At 37.8% G+C, this 24,295-nt stretch overlaps 1 protein-coding gene across 4 annotated transcripts in view; it reads left to right on the top strand.

Annotated features, from left to right (window-relative positions):
- The window catches only part of NFIA (nuclear factor I/A), a 369,436-nt gene that overhangs the window by 238,740 nt on the left and 106,401 nt on the right, over positions 1-24,295 (top strand). For all 4 annotated transcript variants that reach the window (XM_012639455.1, XM_012639454.1, XM_012639453.1 and 1 more), the window contains exon 4: positions 12,756-12,830. In XM_012639455.1, the coding sequence (XP_012494909.1) occupies positions 12,756-12,830 (75 nt within the window). The remainder of the gene's footprint in view (positions 1-12,755; positions 12,831-24,295) is intronic.

Raw genomic sequence — 24,295 nt, 5'->3', positions numbered from 1 at the left:
AATTATAATTATAATTTCTATATACTGCCCCTCCTACTTTAAATAATACATTGAAAATATGATTTTTGAGTGACAAAATGAATGAACATTTTGTCATATTGATGCCTTTTCAAGAGCAAAGACAAGTACATTGCAGGTTCATCCTGATTTATATTTAGCCCAGAGTGTTTGGTTTTCTCATCACAAATAACTAAAAACTCTGAAACTTAGTATGTTTGATAATTACGTATTTTAAATTAGCTATATAACTTATTTAAATTCAAAACTAAGCCTGGAGAAATTTGACAAATAAAGCGAAATTCACTTCATTTTAAATGAAGTTTTACAAGCAGTGGTAATACCTCGCTAAGGAGAATGGACACTGGCAGATTTGAATCCTTAGTTGCAAGCTGACACTTTGAGGGAATGTTCTTAGCAAAACACTCACTTCAGCGGAAATTAGGTCAGCCTTCTGGAACATTTATCATGTATACCTGTCACCAGCAAGACCCAGTCCTTAAAGTGAACTGAGATCACAGCAATGGTCCCTCTTGCTCTGAGCTGCAAAGGACACTCTAAACCAATAGTTCTACAAATATGTGAGCTTGGCAGAAGCTCCCATGAAACCGAAGCCAACACCCATATAGTTGCTCTGGGAATTGAATTCCTTAATACTTTGTTTATAGAATTTGAAACAGCAAATGGATTTGGTCTGTTCTGAAAAAACAATCTGTCCCATGGCTTGTTTGGAATAACATCTAGAGTTGCTATAGAAGGATGCAGGCAGATGATCCCTGTCTGATTTGGAAAACAATTTCACCAGCTTCTCCTTGTCCCGACTCAGCCAGGTTGGTTTTTGCTCTACTCAGGTTATTATTTGCATAAAGGAAAGGCCTCCTTCTACTGAAGCTAAGCAGTTGCTAATTTGATACAGAAACTAGAGTAGTTAGCAAAATCCAGAGCTAGACTAGTTAGCAAAATCCAGAGCAGTGGAAGGTAAGATAGAGTGTATGGTAAAACCAAAACAACGTAAATGAGTCATAACCCGATGTCCTTTCAGTAATCATATAGCATCATTCTGATGGTTTCAGAGCAATGTCAGCAAGTATGGGGATCCTACGTAGGAATCTGAGAGGGTATCCGTGTCAGTGTATGTGCATTTCAGCCCAGTGAATGTAATTCATGGAGGGTTTTATGGATTGAAATGACCACATTCTCTAGGTAGCCGTTATCTCTGTATCTACCAGGTTAGGTTACTTTATCTTTGAAAGGAAATAATCACTCATCTTTTTGTATGTTCATGTTTGGCAGGTACACTTAGAGACTTCACTAAAAGATTGCTAATATATGTATGAAATTGGCTGAAAAAAAAGTTGAAATTATATAAATGTGTAGTTGCAGGAATCTACCTTTACATCTCAAGAAGAATAAAAAGAATAAATAAGTATAGATGTTTCATTTCTGTGTTCATCATACATATACTAAGAACCTCCCATATGTTATACACTGTGCAAATGGTAGAGTTAGAAGGATGAGAGAGATATAGTTCCCACTGTCCTCATTCAAATCATGTATATGTGTCTGTCTGTGTGTGACAGATGCTTAAACAAAAAATAATGATACCTTATGTGGAAATTCCTCAGTAGAGGTTATTTTAAAACTCAGGGAAGGAATTCAAGAACTTAAAGAAATTTTATCTATGAAAAGTAGCACGTAAAACAGTTTTTTTCATAACCACTTCCTTAAGAAAGATGGGCTTGTTTTATGTGAAAGTCCAGAAGATTTGAGGGGCTGAGGGAATAGAAAGGGTATGGAAGAAACCCACCAGTGATTTCTTGCTGGAAGAATTAAAAAAAAAAACCACTAACTTTCATGATCACACTCTATTAAGCCAGGACCAGGAAACAATTTCTAATCAGCACTCTGATCTGGGCAGAGATTGTGCAGTCTTTTGTACCAGGCCTCAGATCTGTGTTCTCTATTCACACATGCTCACTTCCAGCTGTTGTCATTGAAATCCCACATAATCTTCCAAGGTCAAAGGGCAGTCACCCATGGCTGCTGCAGTTAAAAGGTTATGCTGATTTCTGTTGTCAAATATTGGCCCTTTTCTCTTCCAATCACTCCCATTCTACTTTTTTTTTTTTTTAACAAGAAAAATCCAGCCTAGAATTGCATTACATGACTTTAAAGTCTTAAAAGTGTTCCTCCATTGTGCTAACACGACATGGCCTTGAACGCTCTAATTCATTCTGTTACATCTCACAAAGAATTTTCTGGTACTTCTAAAATACTTTGTGCTAGGCCAGCAAACTTCAAAGTATTGTGACCCACACAATTGTAGTGTGCCACAGTTTCTGCAGAAATGTATAATATGGTTCTATAATTTAATAAACACTGTGAATTTTGGCATCAATAACTAAGTAATTGCTGGGTAAATGAGCAGGAACTGCACAAAACAAATGACTTTAGAAAAGATGAAAGGTCCCTGCATTGTGTGGTTCTAAACATTAAGTAATTTTATTATGTATTTGGAAAACTACGTATACCTATATGTAATATATGTGAACATGTGTGTGTATTCTTTAGTCTTGGAAAAGTAATTGTAAGGATTTTTAAAAAATACTGCTTCAGTTCATCAATGGTTTTCTTACCATGCTTGGTGAACCAAAATCAGTGTTGAGTATTTTAAAATTAGCACATGGCCCATGGTCATCTTCTTTCCTTGTCATCGCACGTGTCCTCAGGTGGTTTAGCAAGAGGGCTCTCTGTAAGTGGTTTCACAGCCATGTGAATTAAACCTAAAAAGGAAGAACAGGGCAATAAGCCATTAAGGTTTTTTGCTGTTTTACATCCATGAACCAGGGTAGCCCTTGGGTGATCCAGCTTCATGTCAGTTTCACTTAAGGTAATCAGTTTCCTGAATTTATTCAGAGAATAAATTTCCTTATTTTTTCTCTAGTATGTGTAAAAGTTCATAAATAGAAACTAAAGCCATTACAAATAGTTTGATCCATTTGCAAATTACCAGTTGTTGCTGTCTAAGTTTAGAGAAAACTGTCATTCAGAACATAAAAACAAAAAGGTTGCTTTAAAAAACCCTTTTAGTTCAAAACCAGGCTAATTAAAAAATAATTTTAAGTTTATAGTACATTAAAAATCATAAAATTAATTTTAAAATATTAGACTTATAAGATACTGATTGTACTATGCTACGTCTAGTGGACCTTTTAGTTTTTCTAACAATGTAAAATTTTCTGGGCTTTTTTTTTTTTATGATGTTTGTTGAAAAAAAAGAAATCCCCAAAGTAAGTGTTTCTCTGTCTTTGTACCAGGCCAGTTTGTTGTAGGGTCCACTTGCCAAAACACCTATTTCTGTTTATAAGTCTAATAAATGCATGATTCTAAATGTTTAGGGGAAATAGGGAGATTAATTGGTTGACAGGACAAAAAAAGAAAAAGGATATTGATATTTAGCCTGGAGGAGAGAAAATTAGGTTGAGGGGCTGTCTTCAAATATTTGAAGGGTAGCAGAATGGAAGAGATAAGATTTATTTCGCCTGTACCAGAGGACAAAATCAAGGTAAATGAGAAGTTACAGACATATTCAAGGAATTATTATTTTTTAAACACTTGTTTTTTTATTAGTCAAAAATTCTTTGTTATGACACAGTGGCTTATTATTCCATTACTAGATGACCTTTAAGATCCCTTCCATTTCTTGTTTATTCTATGATGATTCGAGCTTTACTTATTTGCAAAGATACAAATAAGTAGAAATCTCTCTTTGCATTTTATTTTTAGATGCTTTGATATCCAATAGGATATTTTATTTATTTATTTTTATTTTATATTTTATCCAATAGGATCTTTTAATTAACCACTTAATCATTTGTAACTCAAACTCATAAACTCTCTTTATGTGAAGTCATTGGATAATCGCATTTAGTTTAATTAAATGCTGCTGTTCCCTTATTGACTATGGGAATTAGTGAAAAGTTGTGATAGAGCCTTTGGATTGGACTGGATAATCAAGTCTGTGGTGTTCAATATGATGGATTAAAGTGGAATAAAATTTATTCTATAAAGGGAGTCAAACATACATGTGTTATAATCCTAATTCTGCCATAATCTGTGTGACCTTAAGCAAGTCACTTAACTTCTCTGAGCTTTAGCTTCTTCTGTAAAATCAGAATATTGCCAACCTCACAGAGTTGCAGTAGGAGTGAGGGCTAACAAAGTGCTCAGCAGAGTGCCAAACACATAGTAAATACTGGATAAATAATAGATATACTTTTGATGAAAATTATTAATAATACTACCTAGAGAAGTTCTGTGGACACATTTTTCAGATAGGAGCCTAATTTTATAATGTCTGTCATTTAGCTTGATTCATTTTCCCAATGTAGATATGTTAGAGTGATCACAAGTTAAGATGTGGAGTGTCCCTGAGCCATGCATTAAAAATGGTTATTACTTCAAGAGGTTCAGATTCTACTTTCCCCTGAGCACATTAAACCAAATGGGGAAGAGAGAAAGGAGTAGCATAAGCCAATGTATCTGCAGAACATTTGCCAAAAACAAATGTTATCCTTGCCAAATTATTGGGGAAATAATGAGTTAAGTCATAGTAAGAAAGTTTACCGCAGAAATTCTCAGAGCCTTTAACATGTAAAGATTCCTTGCCAGTTTCTAAGAGTGGGTATGGTAGTGTTTTCCAAACTTATTTTACTATGGAAACTTTATTTTATATGTATTTGTATCTTTTATTTGTTTTTGGTGGAATGTTTTGGGGAATTATTCCATGTAACCCAGTTTGGGAAGCAGTGATAAGAACCCCAATGTAGAGGATGGATCACATGAGTTTTTGGAGAGTAGCAGATGGGACATCATGGTTGCAACATAGAGAGTACATATTTGGGTAGTATTGGAAGACAATGCTGAAAATGTTATTAGAGGCCAGATTTTGAGGGGCTTTAAATACCTAGCTAAGGAGTCTTAACTTCATTCTCAAGAAAATCATGAAATATTGATGGCCTATTTTTTTTTCAGCTGAAAGACATAACAATCCATCTGTTCTTTCCCTACCATGCTAATGAATCAAAGTGGACGAAAAACACCTAGCAAGCATCACAAATATATGTGCCTACAGGAGACTTACAGGTTATTTAAATAAGTGAAGCACAATAAGGATTAATAGGCAGCATGATACATTTTTAAGCTCATCTCCAGTTTAAAAGCATTCCTATGCAAAATCATCGTCATCATCGTAAGTACTGTGCTAGCCAAGCAAAATGTTTGCTGACTAGAATTAGCCTGAGGGCTACCAAGTTGTGACACTTTAGATTCAAAAGGGAAAAATATAATAGTAGTTCTGTTAGTTAGGCTAAGTGCTAAGCTATTATAACAAAGAAACAAACAAACAAATATATATATAGTGGTTAATGTACATTGAAATCTATTTTTCTTTTTGGTAACATTCCCAGATTAGGGGCTAAATTGGCAGAATGCTTCTACCGCACAGTGTCCCGGGTTCCTTCTGTCCTATTGCTCTGCTGTCCCTTAGGCCTTGCCTTTGCATGGTAGAAAGTGTTCTAGCTCATAAAAAGGGAAGAGAGTGTGTCCAGGGAAGGAATTTCCTTTCAGGCATGTGAGATAGAAGCTGACTATATCACTGTGTTCACTTTATGGTCGTGGCCACTCCTGACCGTCGGGGAGGCCGGGAGGTGTGATTTCTAGCTGTCAACCGTGGGTATGTGAGAACAGCCTGGAGACTCAACACAGGAGGATATTGCAATGGTTTTTGTTAGTTTCTAATGTTCTTCTAGAAAGGTCTTATAAAAAGACCCAATTTTACATAAATACGTTGCTGAAAATGTTGGTGTAAAATACCTTCCTTGACTGGGCATGGAAGTGCCCGAGAGTAAGGACCTTGTGTTATTTCCTGTTGTATCCCCAGGTACCAGACTGTGTTTGCCACGTAATGGACATTCAATAAACATTTGTTGGATGAAAGCAGTAAGCCAAATATTGACTTTATCTGTATGGATATGGCAGAAGTCGTTGAATGAGCAATGACGACAAAAACAAACAAAAAGCTCAGATTAGGTGTCTATATTGAGTAAAGGTAGATGAGCAGCACAGGGAAATTTGGAGCCACAAAAGAAGGCCAACAGTATACAAGTTCCATGACACATTCTTGTCAAACCTTTTTTGGCCTCATCCTTCTTTTTAGCTAAGAGTATATTATTTCCATAATGATGACAATTCCCTAATGTTTTGTGGTAAACCAAAATGACAATCATAGCCATATTATAAAAGCATTTAAAACAATCTATTTATTCATCTGAGAATCTCAAAACACCTTATCCATATTATTAGTTGGTAAATATTTCTTTACTTTACAAATTCTTAGACACAACTTTCTAAATATAGAAGTGTTTCAGTCTTACGGTCAGTCTAACACCATATATAAATCTTTTAATGTTTACAGTAGGCAGACTACAAAATGAATTTTCTTCCACTATCATAAAGGTTAATTACGCAAACAGAATATATATGTGTTTTATTGTTCCTATATTCTTATTTTAGTAAATGTCTGAATTTTTTGCATTTGTTTTAATATAAGGAATTATTCTAATAATACAAATTATTCTAATAATAAAAAATATCTCAAATATCACCAATGAATGGCAGAATAATTTAAATAATCAAAATATCAAAAATCAGACCAAAATTTATAATTTGGCCTTAATGGATCTACAGAAACATACCCCTACAAAACCCTTAAAAAAACCTGTTTTTTAAGATGTTCTAAATGAAGAGTACAGAGGTAGCGTATTACTGTATATGAGCTAATAATAACTTACTTTGTACTTTAGAGCTGTAGTCCCCAATCCCCTGTTAGGGACCCGGCCACAGAGCTCCACCCTGTGCCCCCTCCACCTATGGAAAAATTGTCTTCCATGAAACCAGTCCTTGGTGCCAAAAAGATTGGGGACCACTGCTTTAGAGGGCTACCAAATAAGCATATCTTAAGTCACTCATCTGAGTCACTAAATAAATATTTATTACACTTCTAAAATAAGGGATTGTGCTGGGCCCTATGGGCCATGTAAGATAATGAGACACAAACCTACCCTTCCCCAGTTTGTTGTAGGAGTGCAGAGAGAAGACATATAAACAAATAACTGTCAAATCAGGTAGAAAGAGGTAAGTGACATATGACAAGTAGAGCTGAAGTTCTCCTAACATAACAGTATTCACTGAACACACCTAAGATACACTGAGCCAGAGAGAAGAGAGAAAGAAGGTTAAGGAGCCACATTCTCATAGGTGTGAGAATAGGCCCAGACGTACAAGTATGGAAAAGCCCAGTCCTTGACCTGTCATTTCACTAGTGATGGAACCTTGTTCACCAGGGGAAGAATGGAATAGAGAGGTGTTCTTTTTGATGAAATGAACAGGGTATTGCAGTTTGCCAACATCCATTAACCAGATGAGATTTGATAATTTAGGGCTGAGAGCCTCTTGATACCTCAACATGAAAAACAAAAATACCATCTTGTATATAGACTTTCTTCCTCAGATACAAAATTAACTCTGTTTCATGGATATCAAAACTTCCTTCAGTGGTCGGCCCTCTGGATGGTTTGTTCCCAGCTATCTCTTGCCCTGACCTCTGAACAGTTCTGCAAGGTTACCTGTCTTCTCTGCAAATCTTTTTTTTACTGTCCTGCATGTTAAAAGGTAGATAGATGTTCAGTGCCCCCATGAAATGAGATTTGGTTCCCATGTAATGACATTTTCCATAATAACTGCTGATATCATTGAGGTAAAGAGAGCTGCTTTTCCTAACTACCCATAAAACAATTTAGCCTTTTATATTTCTACCTCTCCTGGATAGTCTAATCTCTCCCCACTGTGAGTATGACTGACTCCACAGTATTGAAATCTGGGCTCTAATTGGGAATCCATTGAACAAGACTTCAGTGAATGAACTTTTTTAGCCATTTTATATAAAATGAAAAAGGATCTGCTCCTCATTTCAATCTCCTATACAATTGCTCTGAACAGTAGTACAGAATCGTAGAGATAGATCATTGAGCAATCTGGCTTTTCGTCTAAGACATACTTAACAAAAGTGTATGTTTTGCACTTTTTTCCAAGAGGCCCTATTTAAAATGTAAATCTTGGGACCTTTCAGGAATGTTTAATGAGCTTGAGGATCTTTTAATGCTAATAACATCTGAATTTGGAATTGCTTAAATTTACCTTTTATTTTCTCTTCCACTTTTCTCTCATTTTGCAATAAAGTAGAACAGCCAGATTAGTGTAATTTCCCTGAAAGTCATTTTTATGATTTGGTTTGTGTTAGTGAGAATGAAATATTAATTCACTCAGGTTCCCTTAGTAATTAAGTTAGCAATATCACTTTTTCCATCATTTCTTAGGTTTCATTTCTCATTGCTGTCTTCTTACAGAGTTCATCAGTGGGTTTCCAAGTAATTGGTGAAGGAACAAAAGCAGTTTCATAGCCGTTTGAAGTTACGTGGAGTGTTTACACGGACCTTTCCTCGGGGACACATTATAAACACAAACTAGCCAAGGCTATCTGATAATACTGCAAAGAGATGGTTACATCAAAATGGTGAAATAGTTATACTCTTTATTTTTATTTCTCTGGTTATTATACATTCACATATATTTTACCTTATAAATTACACACATTCTACTAATGTAAGCCCTGGGAGGTGGGTTGCTGGCAGGGGAGGGAGGATGGAATTGTGATTTTTGCGGTGACTTTCTCAGGGTCACACAAGATCTTAGTTTAAGCTTGGGACTAGATCTTTGTTGGAGTGGGCCCTTTTTGTCTATGATGGGCAATAATGCTGCCCTTTAGCTCTATTGTTATTAATACTTGATCTCCCAAAATATGAACCATGATGATAGCAACAGGACCATCCCCAGGCATTTCTCATTGTCTGTCCCATCCTGGTACTGTTTTGTTTGGAGGGAATATTTGGATAGTTTATTTTAATAGTGTTCCAATGCAGATTGGCTCGATTTTAGTTCAGACTATATTGCGAGAAATGAGAGAAAGAGACAGAAATCAGAAGTCCTGTCAAAATTTTTATAAAAAGGAAAAATAAACCACCTGCCAGGCACTGAGTTAGGATCTGCAGGGCCAAAGACACAGAAGACTTTCTCCCCTCAAAGGGATCACAGTCTCAGAGGAGAAAAAGACAAAATTACAAATTCAGTGTGCTAAGTCTTAGGTTAGAGCTATATAGAGTACACCCTGTCAATATTGTGAAAAGAAAAAAGGAGTCTTCCCCACTGGTGGGGGCAAGAAGGGAAGACTTTTGATAGAGGTGACAACAAAGCTGAGTCTTAAAGGACAGGAGGTGGCCAAGCAAAGAACAGACTTTCAGGAAGAAGGAGCAGTATTGGGGACAGTGGTAAACCAGGTCGGGGGAGGAGCATGTAGTTCTCTTAGGCTAAGGAGTAGGGCCAGAAGCAAGAGACAGGAGATAAAAAAAACAAGCTTAGAGAACAAAACAGAGGCTATATAGAGGCCATATGCCATGGGAAAGAGTTTGCACTATACCCTGAATGCTCTTTGTGGGTCCTACAAGATTTCTGATAGGGCAATGAGCTCTAAACACATTGGATTTATCTCAGTTTCTCCAACACCTTGTTCTTTCCTACCTCAGGGCCTTTGCATGTGTTAATCCCTCTGGCTGAAGAGCTCTTCCTCCTTCTTTCCTTGGTTGGCTCCTTGATATCTTTCAGATGTCAGCTTTTAAGAGAGACCTTCCCTGACTTCCCTTTATAAAGCTTTTGCTATTTGTTTTATTCTTATCATTTATACCATTTATAATTTTAAAAATAATTTGTTTTACATGTTTTCAGCTGTCTCTACTTCTGAACTGTAAATATAGGTAGGGACTGTATCTTGAACCTGTAGCACAATGTCTGGCACACGGTAGGTGCTCAATAAATATTCGTTGAATAAATGAATGAATCTTCAGATTTGCCTGTTAGTGAGGCAGCTCTAGCTCAAGAGTGGAGAGTAGATTGGAGCGGAATCCGAGACTGATGGTAGAGACATAGTTAGGAGGCTTTTCCATCCAGCTGGTGAGAAGTGGGAAGACCCTGAGCCACGGTTGTAGGAGGGAGATGGAGACATACCTAGAGTCAAGAGTCACAGAATCAGTGGGGATTTGTTGGATGTGGGGGATTGTAAGAGGCAGGAGTTAGGGATGACACTAAAACATAGAAAACTAGGTGGATGAATGGCGGATGGTTCATTGAAACAGGGAATTCAAAAGAGTAAGAACAGGTTTTGGGAGGAGAAGAAAATGAGTCCAGCTTTGGATATGTGGAGTCTGAGAAAACCCGTGGGCTATCTGGATGGAATGTCCAACAAATACTTAGATCTATGGGCTTGGAACCCAGGAGAAAGATCTTGGCAAAAGATAAAGATTTGAGAGACATTGGCCTGTAGATTCATTCGTCTGCTCATTGAACAGATACTCACTCACTAACTGCTTTGTTTCAGGCATTAAGGATACAGTGGTGAACAAAACAAACATTATTCTAGTTTTCATGTAAATATTACTGTCTAGACTGGTAGCTGATGACATGGAAGTAGATGAAACAGCTTAGGAAACACACACACACACACACACACACACACACACACACACACACACGTATACAGGGAGCACAGACCCCGGAGAACACCAGCATTTAAGAGGTGGCCAAAAGAAAAGCGGCAACCTGGAGAGGGTGGTAGTTTGAGTGGATGGATGCAGAGGTCCTTCCCCTTGCCACGTCTTTGCACCAAACTCAACTTAGTCTTTAAAATACATTGCTTGCTTTGTGGTGGCAGGATTAAAGTGCATGTGTTTACATCCACTCTGAACAGGAATTCATGTTAGCTCATCCCTAAAATAAGGAATTTCAAAGATTGGAACCGAAACAAGTATCAGCCCGCAAGTCAAGTGATACAGACAGAGATGAGCAGGAGCTGGAGATCAACCCAGATTTTCCTACTCAGCTATGAATTTCCTTGTTATTGTTCTCTGTGTTTTAAGTCAGCCTTAATGTTCGTTGTGGTTGGATTTCCTTTGTTATGATCTGTGGGATAAATGTGATGTTAACTGTGTCCCAATAAGAAAGAAATGTTATGGTCTGTTTTGCCAAGGCTTCATTAGAGAATTTTTATTTTGTTTATTCATTTTTTTACCTTTCAGTTCTCTTAATCCAAGAAACAGCACCTTAGGCACTTACCAAATAAAAGCCAACGAAATACCTGGGTGTGAGTGGTTTTGAGAGGTGAAATTTCTTAAGCACATTTATGGGTGAAATTTTTCCATTTTACTTTAAAAAGCAGTTTACGATAATTCTATATCCTAAAAGTTAGAACTGTTTTATCTAAAATACCATAGACTGTGTGTTTGATATAAAGGTTAACTGAAAATTTTCTTTGAAATCTCAGTAAAAATCTTTCTTATGCAAAAATCCAATGTAACCAAAAGAAGACAAATAATCCGTAGGTCCATTTATAATCCCCCAAAACACGGTGATTTTTTACATGTGTTTATGTACATGACATTTAATAAATTTATTGGTGGATTTACTGTGCCACAGGTAAACTTGCTTCCCCTTTGTAGTGTATATAATCTAGCTTTCATCAATAACATACATTTTATTTATAGATTGTTATATATTCACATTGTCCTGTTTTCTTACATTGTATTTCTTAAAGGTATGTTTCTTATTTCAAAGAACAGTTATTTCAAAAATCCCTTCAGCCAACAACTTCTCCTCTCACCCAAATTTTAAAGCAAGTAAAGATGAAGCTGACCTTAGACAAATCTCTCAACTGGAATCTACCCGTGCAAGACTCCTGGCATCAGAAAATTTTAGAGGCAGAGAGGGAAACTACATATCATAGATTATGAATTCCTTGCCATTTGTTAAGTTTTATGTTTCTGAATATACCATAAAATTAAATGAGTGATTGGTGATAGACATTATATCAGATATCGGCAAGAAAATTAATTATATCTAGCAGAAATGAAGCAGACATAAAGTTCAAAGATTAAACCATTTTTGAACCATTGATTTATTTATACTTTCTCAAAAAAAAAAAATTAACCAACACAGAAAGCTCTTGTGTGTATAAAAAAAAAATCTACATTTTTATTTGTGCTCAAGAGAACTTATTTTCACATTTTATGAGTCAGGACTTGCTTTTTCTATTCTGGCTTTTCAAAAATTCACCCGTGGTGCCTCTAGAAATGAAGGGAACATCTTTAAATCTTGTTTGAGTTAAATGAATGGATAACTAATCTGGATCAGATTTTTTTTAGAGAATAATGTTTAAAAACTATTATGGAACTCAGCTCTCTGCCTGCTTCTTAGGTATGCTGTTTTCATCCAGATAGTTAAGGTCTCAGAGGTCACCCAAGGTAACCATTTATTTTGAATTGTCTTTTGTTTCAGATTTCCTGTTGAATTTTTTTTTTAACCATTTCAAAAATCAGCCAGTAGGTGTTGTGTCACAGCTTTCCACAACCTCCAGATTCAAACCAAAAACTAACTCCATAGCTAAATGACTGTGCCCTCCCACATAAACCCTAGCTAAGCAGAGAATGAGATTAGGCGTCACACTGTTTAATCATAGTGAAACTAATATTTAGAGTTCTATTGTAAAATGTCTTCTATTTATGACACTTTGTTTTCTTTTGTTTTTGTTTCCCCAGGACATTTGGGCTTCCAGGACAGTTTTGTCACATCAGGTGTTTTCAGTGTGACTGAGCTAGTAAGAGTGTCACAGAGTAAGTATAATTTTGCTTTGATTTGGTACAGATTTGCCTTGGGTTTGTGCATAGTTTCTGCCAAGGACTCCTAGAGACATACAGAGCTTTCAGAATCCCCTTTTCCTTTGCTCATTGGGAGAATTTTGACACACTGTCTGACTGCCAAGAATTTAAATCAGGAAAGATTAAATATTATTTTAACGTAAGATGGAAGGACCAAAATCCTGAGGGTCTCACATATTCTCTAGTTTATAGTGTGAACTTAGTTTAAAAAAATTCTGAGGCTTCCCCGAATTCTAAGAAATTCTGCATTTTAAAAGAATTTGTTTTTGACCTTTAAACAATGCTAATGCCCTCAGTGTGAGTGACATGGTACAGGATGATCATTACCGGCTTGTCGATAATCACTAACAACGGGAATGAGGAGTACCTGTCACCACCCTGTTCCATTGATCAAAGACCCATTGACTGTATTTTTGCTATGACATAATGTAGCAGGTCCAAGGACAAGTTATGTGATTCTCTCTCTCTCTCTCTGCCCCTCTCTCTCTCTCTCACACACACACACACACACACACACAGTTGCCTTCCCTAAAGAACGTCTTTTGTTTTTATTTAAAAGCGTATCTACGATAACTGTCACAGTCTAGGTGCCAATAAAAAGAAGGAAAAATAAATACCAAATACTAAAATTTTATTTTGTACCCCTCCACCTACTTCAAAATACCACTTGTAGGTAAAATTTACATTGTTGAAATTCGTTTCAAGCAGCATCTGGCCCTTTGTGGAATCAGGTGGAGTAAAAATAAATATTTTCATTTCAAGTTCATAGCCCCCATTCGCTTTGTTACAAGCTTGCAGGACTGACCGAGTAAGCCAGTCAGTCTCATGACAAGATGCCAGGTCAAGCAAGTCAAGCCATCCGGATTTCGCAAGCCCAGATTCTGTCTGTTCTTCTTTCAGTCATTCATAGGCTGGAAGAGTCTTGAGAGGCCAGAAAGTGATACACGACCTGGGTGCAGGGGAGAATCTAATGACTAGTGAGCATTTGCTCTCTGCCAGGCACTGTGCTAGGCCTTTGTCTGTTACATAAATTAATTCTGGCAATAAACTTGTCAGATAAGAAATCACTTCCACTTTTACAGATGAGTTAAATTGAGGATCTATTTATTTATCCAAAGTCAAGTAGTGGGTAAATGGTTAAGCCAAGTCTCTATCATAATGCTAGAATCCATACTCTTAGACTGGCCCCAGGGAACTTGAAGAAATCTACAATGTGAGACTAGACAGGGAAAATAGTGGGAAGGGAACTGTGGGTGTTAGAATTCTAGGAGTCAAGGACTCCTAGCTCGATGCTGAGGTGCTCCCGTGTAGAGGAGTGGGGATCCTAAGGAGTGAGGTATTGGGAGAAGCAGGTTGTGACTTGGACTGGAAAAGTTGCTGAAGCGTGCTTAAGGTACCAGCCAGGTAAGTAGAGACTGGATTGCTTTGTTAACCTGGAGGGTATATGCTGCCTAGTTATGGTGCAGCTGATTAACTAGTTATTTGCCATAGACAAATAACAATGCATATGCATATCTTTTGTTACTTTTTAAGACTTTTGAAAATGATAAATATCCTACTTTTTTTGTACTTTTAATAATAATAGTAATATAGGGAGTATATATTAGAGTATTCCTATCATGGTAGCATTACAGGGAAATACATTCATTGAGCCTTTACTGGGATTTAAACATAGCCTTAAAGAGTGAAAAGGAAATCCTTTTAACTCTGAAGAGTGGAGCACTAGACCATTTACGCTGGATGCTGTAATGTGTACGTTATCATCGGTGTCCCCAGGCCCGGGAGTTGTATGAGAAGGCCCAGGCTGTTCAGAACTGTCCCCGGCATCTCGTCCTTCTTCTGCTTCCTGAATTTTCCTGTAAGGTCTTCTATCCCAAAGCCTATCAGTTCCAAGCTTGATTAGACCTCCATTCAGTCTAAGATAGCATGGTTGCCAAGTGAATTCTAAACCTGCCTTCAAGACTGCCAGAGGGTATGGCCAGACAGGGATTGAATTTGCAGAGGGCCCTGGATCTGTTTCCTGTCCCCGTTTAGGGGACTGTATAGCTGATGCCTGGCATCATGAACATCCTTCAGCTCTTGGATGCTTTTTGATTCAGCACGCTGCTGTGTAATCGCTGTGGGACTCACTCACACATGGCCTCGTGCTGACTGAAACTGTTTGGCAAGAGTGGGTCTGGGCTGTGTCAGCAAAATCATGGCTTCGGGCCAAACTGGTTGACTGTAATCCAGAGACCCCTCTTTCTTGCAGATCTTCAATCTCAGTTTGTCAGGTATATTTCACAAGATTTCTATGGCTGCTGGGATAAGGATCCCCCAGCTCAGGTTTCCTCACCTACACACCTTTCTGTAAGACTTGATTCTCAAGCCACATGATGAAGTTGAGTTCTGCCTTCTTCCTCATGTCCCCATGATGGAAGAACTAAGCATGCATTTCAGAGCCGCAGTGGACACTTTTTGCAGATGAGCGGTGTGGGGGTGCATTCTGTATTCTTGAAGTAGAAATAAGCTAGCACATATGTTGATTAAACACATACTCCCTATTAGGAGTATGATATGATACCGATATGAAAAAGTATAGAAGCTAGCATTTATCAGGCATATACAATGTACCAGGCATTGTGCTGGGCACTTTATAAATATTTCATATGGTCCTCCCACATTTGGTGTTTGTGTCCCTTTTTATAGATAAAGGATACCATGATGCTCCCAAGAGGTGAAGCAACTTGCTCTTCCTCCTTGGCTGTACTCAGCTAGCCGACTGCAGACATTTTTGTCATGACCTCTCTTACAACTGTCTTATAGAACTAAATAGGATCCAAGGATTCTGTGCTTTTGTTGAATAATCAGTTCTTGTTGATTTGATAAACTCGTAGCTTATTAATTTGTGCATTTGAAAAAAAAGATTAAAACTATTTTCTTATAAACCAAAGCAAGTAAATACTTAATTAAAATTTTTTCCTGGATTTGTGTTCAGGTATGATTTTGTTTTTAATTAATAAACTTTTTTTAGAGCAGTTTTTTAGGTCTACAGTTTTAGTCTAACACAAAGTACATAAGTCCCTTATTCCCCTCCCCCCTAAACAGTTTCCCCTACTGTTAACATCTTTGTTAGTGTGGTTCATTTGTTATAACTCATGAGCCAATATTGACATGTAATTATTAACTGAAGTCCATAGTTTACATTAGGGTTCACTCTTGGTGTTGTACATTCTATGAATTTTGACAAATGCATAATGATATGTATCCACTATTACAGTATCATACAGAATAGTTTCACTGCGCTAAAAATCCCCCGTGCTCTACCTATTCACTCCTGCCCCTCCACCAACTGGTATTTTTATTCTCTCCATAGTTATGCCTTCCACCTGAGTGTTTTTTATTGTCTTCAGTGTCTTAGAATCTCTTCCACTGTTTCACACCCCCTCCCCCCATCACACCTAATTATGACCATCTATATGGCCTGGAAATTTCACTGCAATCACTAATGATGGCCTTAGCGTGACATTTTTCTCTCTTTCTGGATGTTTGGTATTCAATTTTTAAAATTTGCTAATATAAATATTTACTTTCCCCAGGTTTCCAGTTAGTTTCTGTTTTTAGTTTTCCTCCTTTTAAATTTAATAGAGGAGGGTGGTGCTATTTCAGTATTTCCCCACGAGGATTCACTGGAATAACTATGTGCTAAGTGTGTTGTTTATAATAGCGTTACTACTGAGGTGCAATGGCAGAGAAACTCAAGAGAAAACTGCTGGCTTAGCCTCGCGAATCTGGAGGTTGAGGGATCAGGCGACAAGGCTGCTTGACGTTAAATTCCACCGATCAGATACGCGGAGCTGCTGGGGTCAGGGACTCACTCCTGCCTGCTGACTGAAGCTGTAGTCTTCCACGAACTCCCCTCCTCCCTTGTCTCCTGCCCCCCACCCTTTAATTTTTTTGCATTATCATCTGAAGTCCATGAAAGGCAAGAAAGGAGAGTTCTGTTTCTACAGCACAGAAAGTACTATCGCGTAAAAATAAATCTCCATTTGTTCTCTTGCTACCCTTTCCCCCATGTGGTAGGACCATCTGAAAGTAGTTCTCGTTTTTATTACCTTGTTCTGGAGGAGGGGGAAAATACAAGCCACTAGACACTGCGCCAGAGAGAAAGAGAGAAGTACTCTCTGCTTTGGGGGAGGGGCTTTACAAGTGCTAACAATGTGGTTCAGAATCACTCAAGTTGTTTTAGCATAATACTATGAGGAAAGAGACAAGAACCATCTGTTGAAATGGCTCTTACATGATGCTGCATTTTCAAACAAAGCCTTGTAGAGGCATTTTCAGATTGGTCTCGTTCCCTTGAAGCTGCTACAAAGAGAGCCCACTCTACTGGCTGCTAAACGAGGCTGCTTAGATAGCTCTCTCTGTCAGCACCCACTCTTTTGTTTATTTTGCACCAGTGTTTTCCTCAAAGTATGTGCTCCGAGGCTGTCAAATATCGTTCCTGGTATGAACCCAGAAAGTTATCCTAAAAAAATCCACTACTTCTGCCCATTTCCTTCTAAAGTGCTGACTCTATTTTACTTGAAGTTGGTGGAGTGACTTCGAAACCTTAAATACTTCACTGGGAAAGAGGAAAGCCGCAAATACACACAGTCCATTGTGACTCTGGCCTGGTGGGCTCTAATTTTCCAGCAGTGGTTTGTACACCCAAGCCGGCTGCAAGGGTTAAGTAAACTTCGTGGCTAAGGATGACTTCATGGCCCTGGAATTTTGAAAAGCCAGGATTCTCAGTACACTGTGGCCAGCCTTAGAGTCTTTGGGTGTGAAAACCACTCTCAGTTACCCAGACTGAGTTTTGGTTCCTGTTGCACTGCTGCAGAATCTATTAAAATCCAGGAGCCGAACTGTCCTGGCTCTGCCACAAAACTCAGCTGCTGGGTCGACTACAGGATTCTCGAGTTGTTTGTCAATGGAGAGTGGGAGTGAATGGAACCAGGCATATGCCTCAGCCTGGCATGAGGTGGCACCCTAGTGGCTGTTTTCTGCCTTAGAAATGTGCACCCTTTCTGTATTCGCACAGAGGAATCATCATTAAGATCCGAATTGCAGTTCATTTTTAAACTTCTTTAAGTCTCTACGACCTTGGTGTGTCTTTGAGTACCCATATCGGTACACTTAGATTTTCAGGTCAGCAATTCAGTAAGAACTATTCGCAATATTCTAACCTGACACAATGCAACTACTAAAACGGAATGAACGCAGCTGCAAGGTATAATAAGAAAATGAAACTCTTTGGTAGGAACAAGCCCAAATTGGAAAATACAAAATGTTCTTGCATGGAAGGACTAATGAGGAAATGGGTATAGATTAAGAAAATCCAGACATCCACTCTTTTGGGGTGCCATTTAAATATTTGCAATACTTGAGATCCTTATTAAAGTGGGATAGATTTGAGACTTCTTTTCTGAATGAGTGGCCTGTGGGTTCTCCTCTGTTAAATAACGCGATAGCTGTGATCATTGCATGGAAATTAATTTTAAAAATAGGTTATATTCTTAAGCAAGATCTTCTTTCAAAAGAGGCTATTTGGGCTTGAGCCTTAAAGGAAGAAACAAAAAGATTATAATAAAAAATAGACCGCAGCCCCAGCATGAACAGTTGCTGTGACCTTGCCTTTTGTTTGCCATTACACAATTCGATGGCAGTCTACTCAAACGATGCGCTCGATCAATATCCTATTAAAGCAGCACAAAAAGTCTTCATAAACTTAGTGGTTAGCCATGTTTATAAATGGAACTCGGCATAATTAGATGGTCAATAGCAGGCTGTACTAGTAATTTTAAAATGAACATCACACATTTCAAATCTGTAGAAGTCAATGGCACCTCTTCTAGGGTGAGCATATGATGGGGAACAAACAAAAGAGTGGGTGGCCCTTTAAAAAAAAAAAATCATAATGTCCATCTCCAAAATACAGCTCTTAAAGAAAATCTGTTAAATTATGAAAGAGAAAATGCTAACTGGCCCTATATATTTTTTCCTTTTGCCTAAGCCGCCTTATTCTGAATATATTATGGCATTGCAAAATGTTTCATTTTCTAGTTTTAATTCATCCCTCACAGAAAGATAAAATAATAAATAGTGCCATATTCTTAGGAAGAAAAATATCAGTCTGGCTGGCTTAATTTAGTGTGTTTCCTCTACTATAATTCAATAAATTTTCAAAACAAATATTGAAATTAAATTAGTTCAGAATGATGTTTTGTTGTATAATTTTTTTCTTTTAATTTTCTTGACATATTTGGGGTGAATATTTGGACAGTAAAGCTGGTAGCAAATGGAATGGACTGACAGTCATAGAAAGTTCCATCAGACCACTCTTTCTTCTGAATCCCAGCTCACAGTATGGCTGGCCAAACTTGATTTTTCCTATCCTACCCTCTTCACCCAGTAGAGAACGAGTCACGTGAGGTGAGAGGTGTCCCCACCTTTCGGCTGACTCTGTCTTCAGCTGACTCAGCGCTACAGATGAAAATGTGCATACACCTTGTGTTTGATGTGTGCCCTGGCAGTTGTGATATGGACCACTGAGCCAGCTGAAATTAGAACTGAGGCAGGAACGAGCTCATGGCGTTAGCAAATCCTTCAGTCAGTGCTATGCACGAAGGTCCTGTCCTTTCTGTTACATTCCTACTCCTACAACTGTCCTGGTCAGAGCTGGCAGTGAGAGTTCTCATGGTGGAATTTGAGGGCCTTTTGTTCTGTGTTCTCAGCTGAAGGTTCTGCTAAATTTACCAGACTATGAGCACTCTTATTATAAAGATTTGTCCTAGGGAGAAGCACAACATATAATACCTTGATGTACATACTTGTTGTCATAGTCTCTATTCATAGGTTCATCTATTTCTGGTCTTTTCTAGATAATTCATTGGTTATGCTTCTTATGTATCATACATATAACTTATATTCAAGATGGAGCATGGCATTGTATTAAATAAAATAATACAGGATATAGAGTTGGGGGGATCAAGCTTTGCCACTTATTAACTATATGACTTTGGGCAATATGTAACCCCTCTTAGCTCTGTTCTCCTCATAGATTACAATCATTTATTCACTGAACAAATATTTGTTAAATCACAACTGTATGCTGATCCTAAGTCAGAGCGTTGGAAAATAGCAATTCCTCTCAGGAGTGTTATGAGGGTTAAGTGAGAGGATGTCTAGGGTCTGGCATGTAGATGCTCAACGGTGGTAACTACCATGATTGTTGAACAGAGCCTCAGCCCCTAATCTTTCACTGTGTGGTCAGAGCTGATCCTTGAGCTGACCACTATCAGCAGATTTACTGAAAATACATTGTGTGTGTGTGTGTGTGTATAAATCAAGAAGAACCAATTTTAGAATTTATGTTCTAATAACTAATTTATTAGAAAAACCATTCCAGTGACCCCTTCAGAGTTAATAATTCTGATAAAGTAAGAGCATGCCAATATTAGACTCCAGTCACCTGCTTTAGGAAGCCAGAAAGTTCTTATTCCTCACATTTTCAGCCAAAGCTTTTTTCCGCATTATTCTGGAAATTGCTCTTCCAGGGTATGTAATGGATAACAGGATGCTTTAACATTCTCAATTGAACACTGACACATTTACAACTTTTTAAGTGGCTAGCCCCACCTGGGTTACTTGTATCAGAGTTTTAAAAAGTAGTACTTAGTTCTATAGCATTTTAAAATTTTGCTTTTACTCATATTATGAACTAAAATTCCTTGTAAATAATAGTAGCATGCTGGAGGTCATTATTGACAGTGTGATTTTTAGTAAAACTTTATTTATGAATTCATAACCCTCAATTTTTTTTAACAGCAGATATTCACATCTAGTACATAACATTGAAAAATTAAAAGGCATTTTTGTGATTTCCAAAAACCTGATGGAAATCCTATATTACCCCACAGTACGGCCACAGATATATTGAGATTTTGGCTGGAATATATTGTCCTAGCCAACTCTTGCTGATGAGAAAGGCTGTTGCTGGTGACCCTATAGGCATGTCTAGGATGAAACTGGTGGAGTCCACACTCATCAAAACCACACATTCAGTCAAATACTGGAACTGAGCTAATCCAGTTTGTGGTTTATATAAGTACATGTTAACACCAGGATTTTTCATTAGATGGAGGAGGAAAAAATTAAACAATTCTTGGTGAAAATACTGAAAACTATTATTTTCATAGATGGCTGGATTAGGTTGTTGAGATGGGACTCTGTTGACACAGTTTGGTTTCCTAATAGCTAATGGTCACATAGTCCCAGTGCACTCCTGGTTGTGGGGCTTTTGTTTAGAAGCCCTTCCCCAGTTTATAGATCATTGTGGTGAAAAGACCTCTTAAGGCCATCAAATCCACCGCCTGTCAGGGAAGGCTTAATCCCTTGGCTGAGGCTGTATCAGATACTAAACGGGTACCACATTTGACCTCAACCAAAAGCTAAGACACGATGATACTCTAAAATGCAGAAAATCAATTTCGGTCCCAAAGGCAGAAGCCACTAATGCAGGAGATCAGTGAGCACTGCTAAACCCTCCGTGGGTTGCTCTGTTAGACCAAGTGTCAGCGCCCTTCCTCCGGTGGAGCACGAGCTGACACTGGCAATGCTGAAGACTCGTAAAAACCGGGAAGTGAGAAGGATGATGATGCAACAGAAGTTCTGCCACGTAAGTGGTAGGTGATGATTATTTTTCTATTTGAATTTTGTTGAATTCATCTCTGTAGTGACTGATGACACAGGAAAGACAGGGGGACTAGAAATGCAGGTTTTCTCCCTGTTTCTTTGGGCAGATCATCTAGGAAGTATCTACATTCAAATCCCTGGTCTGTCACTTATTTAGCTGTGTGATCTGGATCATGTTCCTTAACCTCACAGCGTATTTTCTCGTTTGTAAATGAGAGTAATACAAATACATACTCCATAGGGATGCTGTGAGGATTAAATGAGATAATTCAGGTAAAACACCTAGCATATTGCCTGGCACATAATAAGTGCTTGATAAATATTAGCTCTTCGCTATTTTTCATTAACAAGCTCATATAATTTTAGCTCAATAAACATTTGTTGCATATGTAATATATGAAGCATCCTATGCTGTGTGCTGAGAGGAATATAGAAATAAGCAGGAGACAGTTCTTTCCTTTATAATGTATATATATAATTTTCTCGAGATCCAAGACTGAGCTTGTTTCGTGTCAATAAAGTACCTGAATACATTTAATTTACAAATTACACTCATAATAATTGTCAAAGATAAGCTATCTTCTTGATTTGGAGTGGGGCGAGAGAGAGTGTCGGTGAATTGTTCCTATTTGAATAAAATAGATACATTTTTTTCAGAAACAAAAATTCCTCTATTCACCTCCCTCTACCCCTTCTGCCACCACAAACGCACATATCCCTTAACTTGTGTCCACAAGATGGAAACGTGTGAAAATGGGGCTCTGTCTGTGTTAGCAGATGCCTTTCATGGGGTTAAAAACATCCTACTGGCTTTTGGCACCTAACACTACATTTCATAAAGAGCATTGCTTAAATCTTTTAATAGCAGGCAAGTTCATCTTCACATAGAGGGAAATCCTCGTTTTAGTTCAGTGCCTTTCTTTTCTGTTCCTGTGTGGAAAACCATACCTCTAGCCTGCGTTCGGTCAGACCTTTTAGGGAAGGTAGAAAAAAGATCAGCACAGGGTTTACAGAGCAGAAATCTGCTTGGCAAAGGGGTTGCTGAAGACTGTGGCGTAGAAGCTGCAGAGAAAGTACCTTTATGATTGATTTCCATTCACGTCAGAGTGACTGCAGTGTGGTCATTTTTCTAACCCATAACTGCTCACGCTGCAGCAGTCTGCTATCTGCAGGGTGTCTGAATTATAGCAGTCTATGTCCGTGTTACCTCTTACACAAATTACTTACACTGGTTTCTTTTTCCATGCAAATTCATCAGTTTTACAGCCCCTCGTAGCCACAGTCAGGAAACTCTGGCAGAGAGCACAAATTGATAAAATGAGTTAATTTTACTATACTTATTTTTTTTTTCTTTCTAAAAGCCCTTTCTCATAGGCAGCGTTCAGGAAGCATATTACGGTAAAAGGAAGATAACAAAGGAGTTGAATTTTCTTGCCATAAATTACTTTCCAAGTTAATTCCCTCTAACGATGATTCCAGATTTGCTTGAGTTTTCATAGCATTGTGCGTTTTACAACTGTGCCTTTGATAGAAAGAAGAACAAGTATTTTCCCATGTTCAGTCCTTTTGTGCCAGTGACATGGACTTTCTTACAAGATCTTTGCCACTAGAATGCAAAACAACACTAAATTGTGCTGGGTCCATAGAACTGTGTGCTGTTGTTGGACTTTTTCCCCCCTAGTCTTAAAGTACAAGTTCCCAAAGTCTCGATGAGTGTTTTAGATCATGTAATCTGAAGAAAAATAATCTCAATTTTTTTCATACTTATTTTATAAGTTGGAAATTAAGTGGTAAACCCTAATAGTTTTTTTTTTGGCAGGGGGAGGGTACTTACCACCATTATTCCATATATTCTTCAAATGCAAATTTGAAGAAGAGACAATGATAGTTAATCTCTAAAATGTAAGCCCCACAAGGGTAGGGTTTTTATATATCTTGTCCACTGAAGTATCTCAAGCATCTGGAACAACACCTGGTACACTGAAAGCGTTCCATAAATGTTTGTTTAATTCCATTGAATGTGGCCTCTCAGAGGATAGGTACCATTAACCATCAACTGGACACATTAGTCATTTAGTTAATGCTCCCTGCTGACTCCTGTTGAACAAGTTGGAAACTCAGATGCTCTGTCATCTCCCAGGCAGAGTTACTTGAAAATTTGGCTAGAATTTTTTTTTTTTCCGTCGTCCTCTCTTTCTAACAATGCAAGCCTGAGCAGCTTGTCTCTGGTGGATGGCAGAAGTTCAATAACCACAACCTTATCCAACTACTAATGTGTACAGAAGAGCAGGTCATTAAGAGGGTTGGCTACTAAAGTAACCCCTTTCTTCCAGTAGCCCACATGACTATAATGATTCCTTAATAGCAAGCCATTTATTAAAAAATGACACAAAGACTACATTGTACTCATGACAGGAAAGGAGGTGGTGAGGACGAATGATGTAGAAATAATAGCTAAAGAGATAATTTCCAAAAGTTAACCTTTTGAGGAAAAATTCCTCAGTAGAACAAAATACTTCAGGTTAGAGTAATTGCAATACTGCTTAAGAAAGTTGAGGAGCCCTTCCTCACTACTTAGGTAAATTTATAGAATTCTAAGTTTTATTTTGTATTGTTTAAAGTTTAGAGGGGCAAATGGGGAGGGTAATCATTTACTCTCCTTAATTCAAAGCATGTTTATTGATCATCAACTGTGTCCACAAAAC

This window comes from Propithecus coquereli, unplaced genomic scaffold (assembly GCF_000956105.1).
Source record: "Propithecus coquereli isolate 6110/MARCELLA unplaced genomic scaffold, Pcoq_1.0 Scaffold14, whole genome shotgun sequence".
In the NCBI taxonomy this organism is placed as follows: Eukaryota; Metazoa; Chordata; class Mammalia; order Primates; family Indriidae; genus Propithecus; species Propithecus coquereli.
Note: the sequence above shows the minus strand (reverse complement) of the source record. Positions and strands in the feature narration are given on the sequence as shown.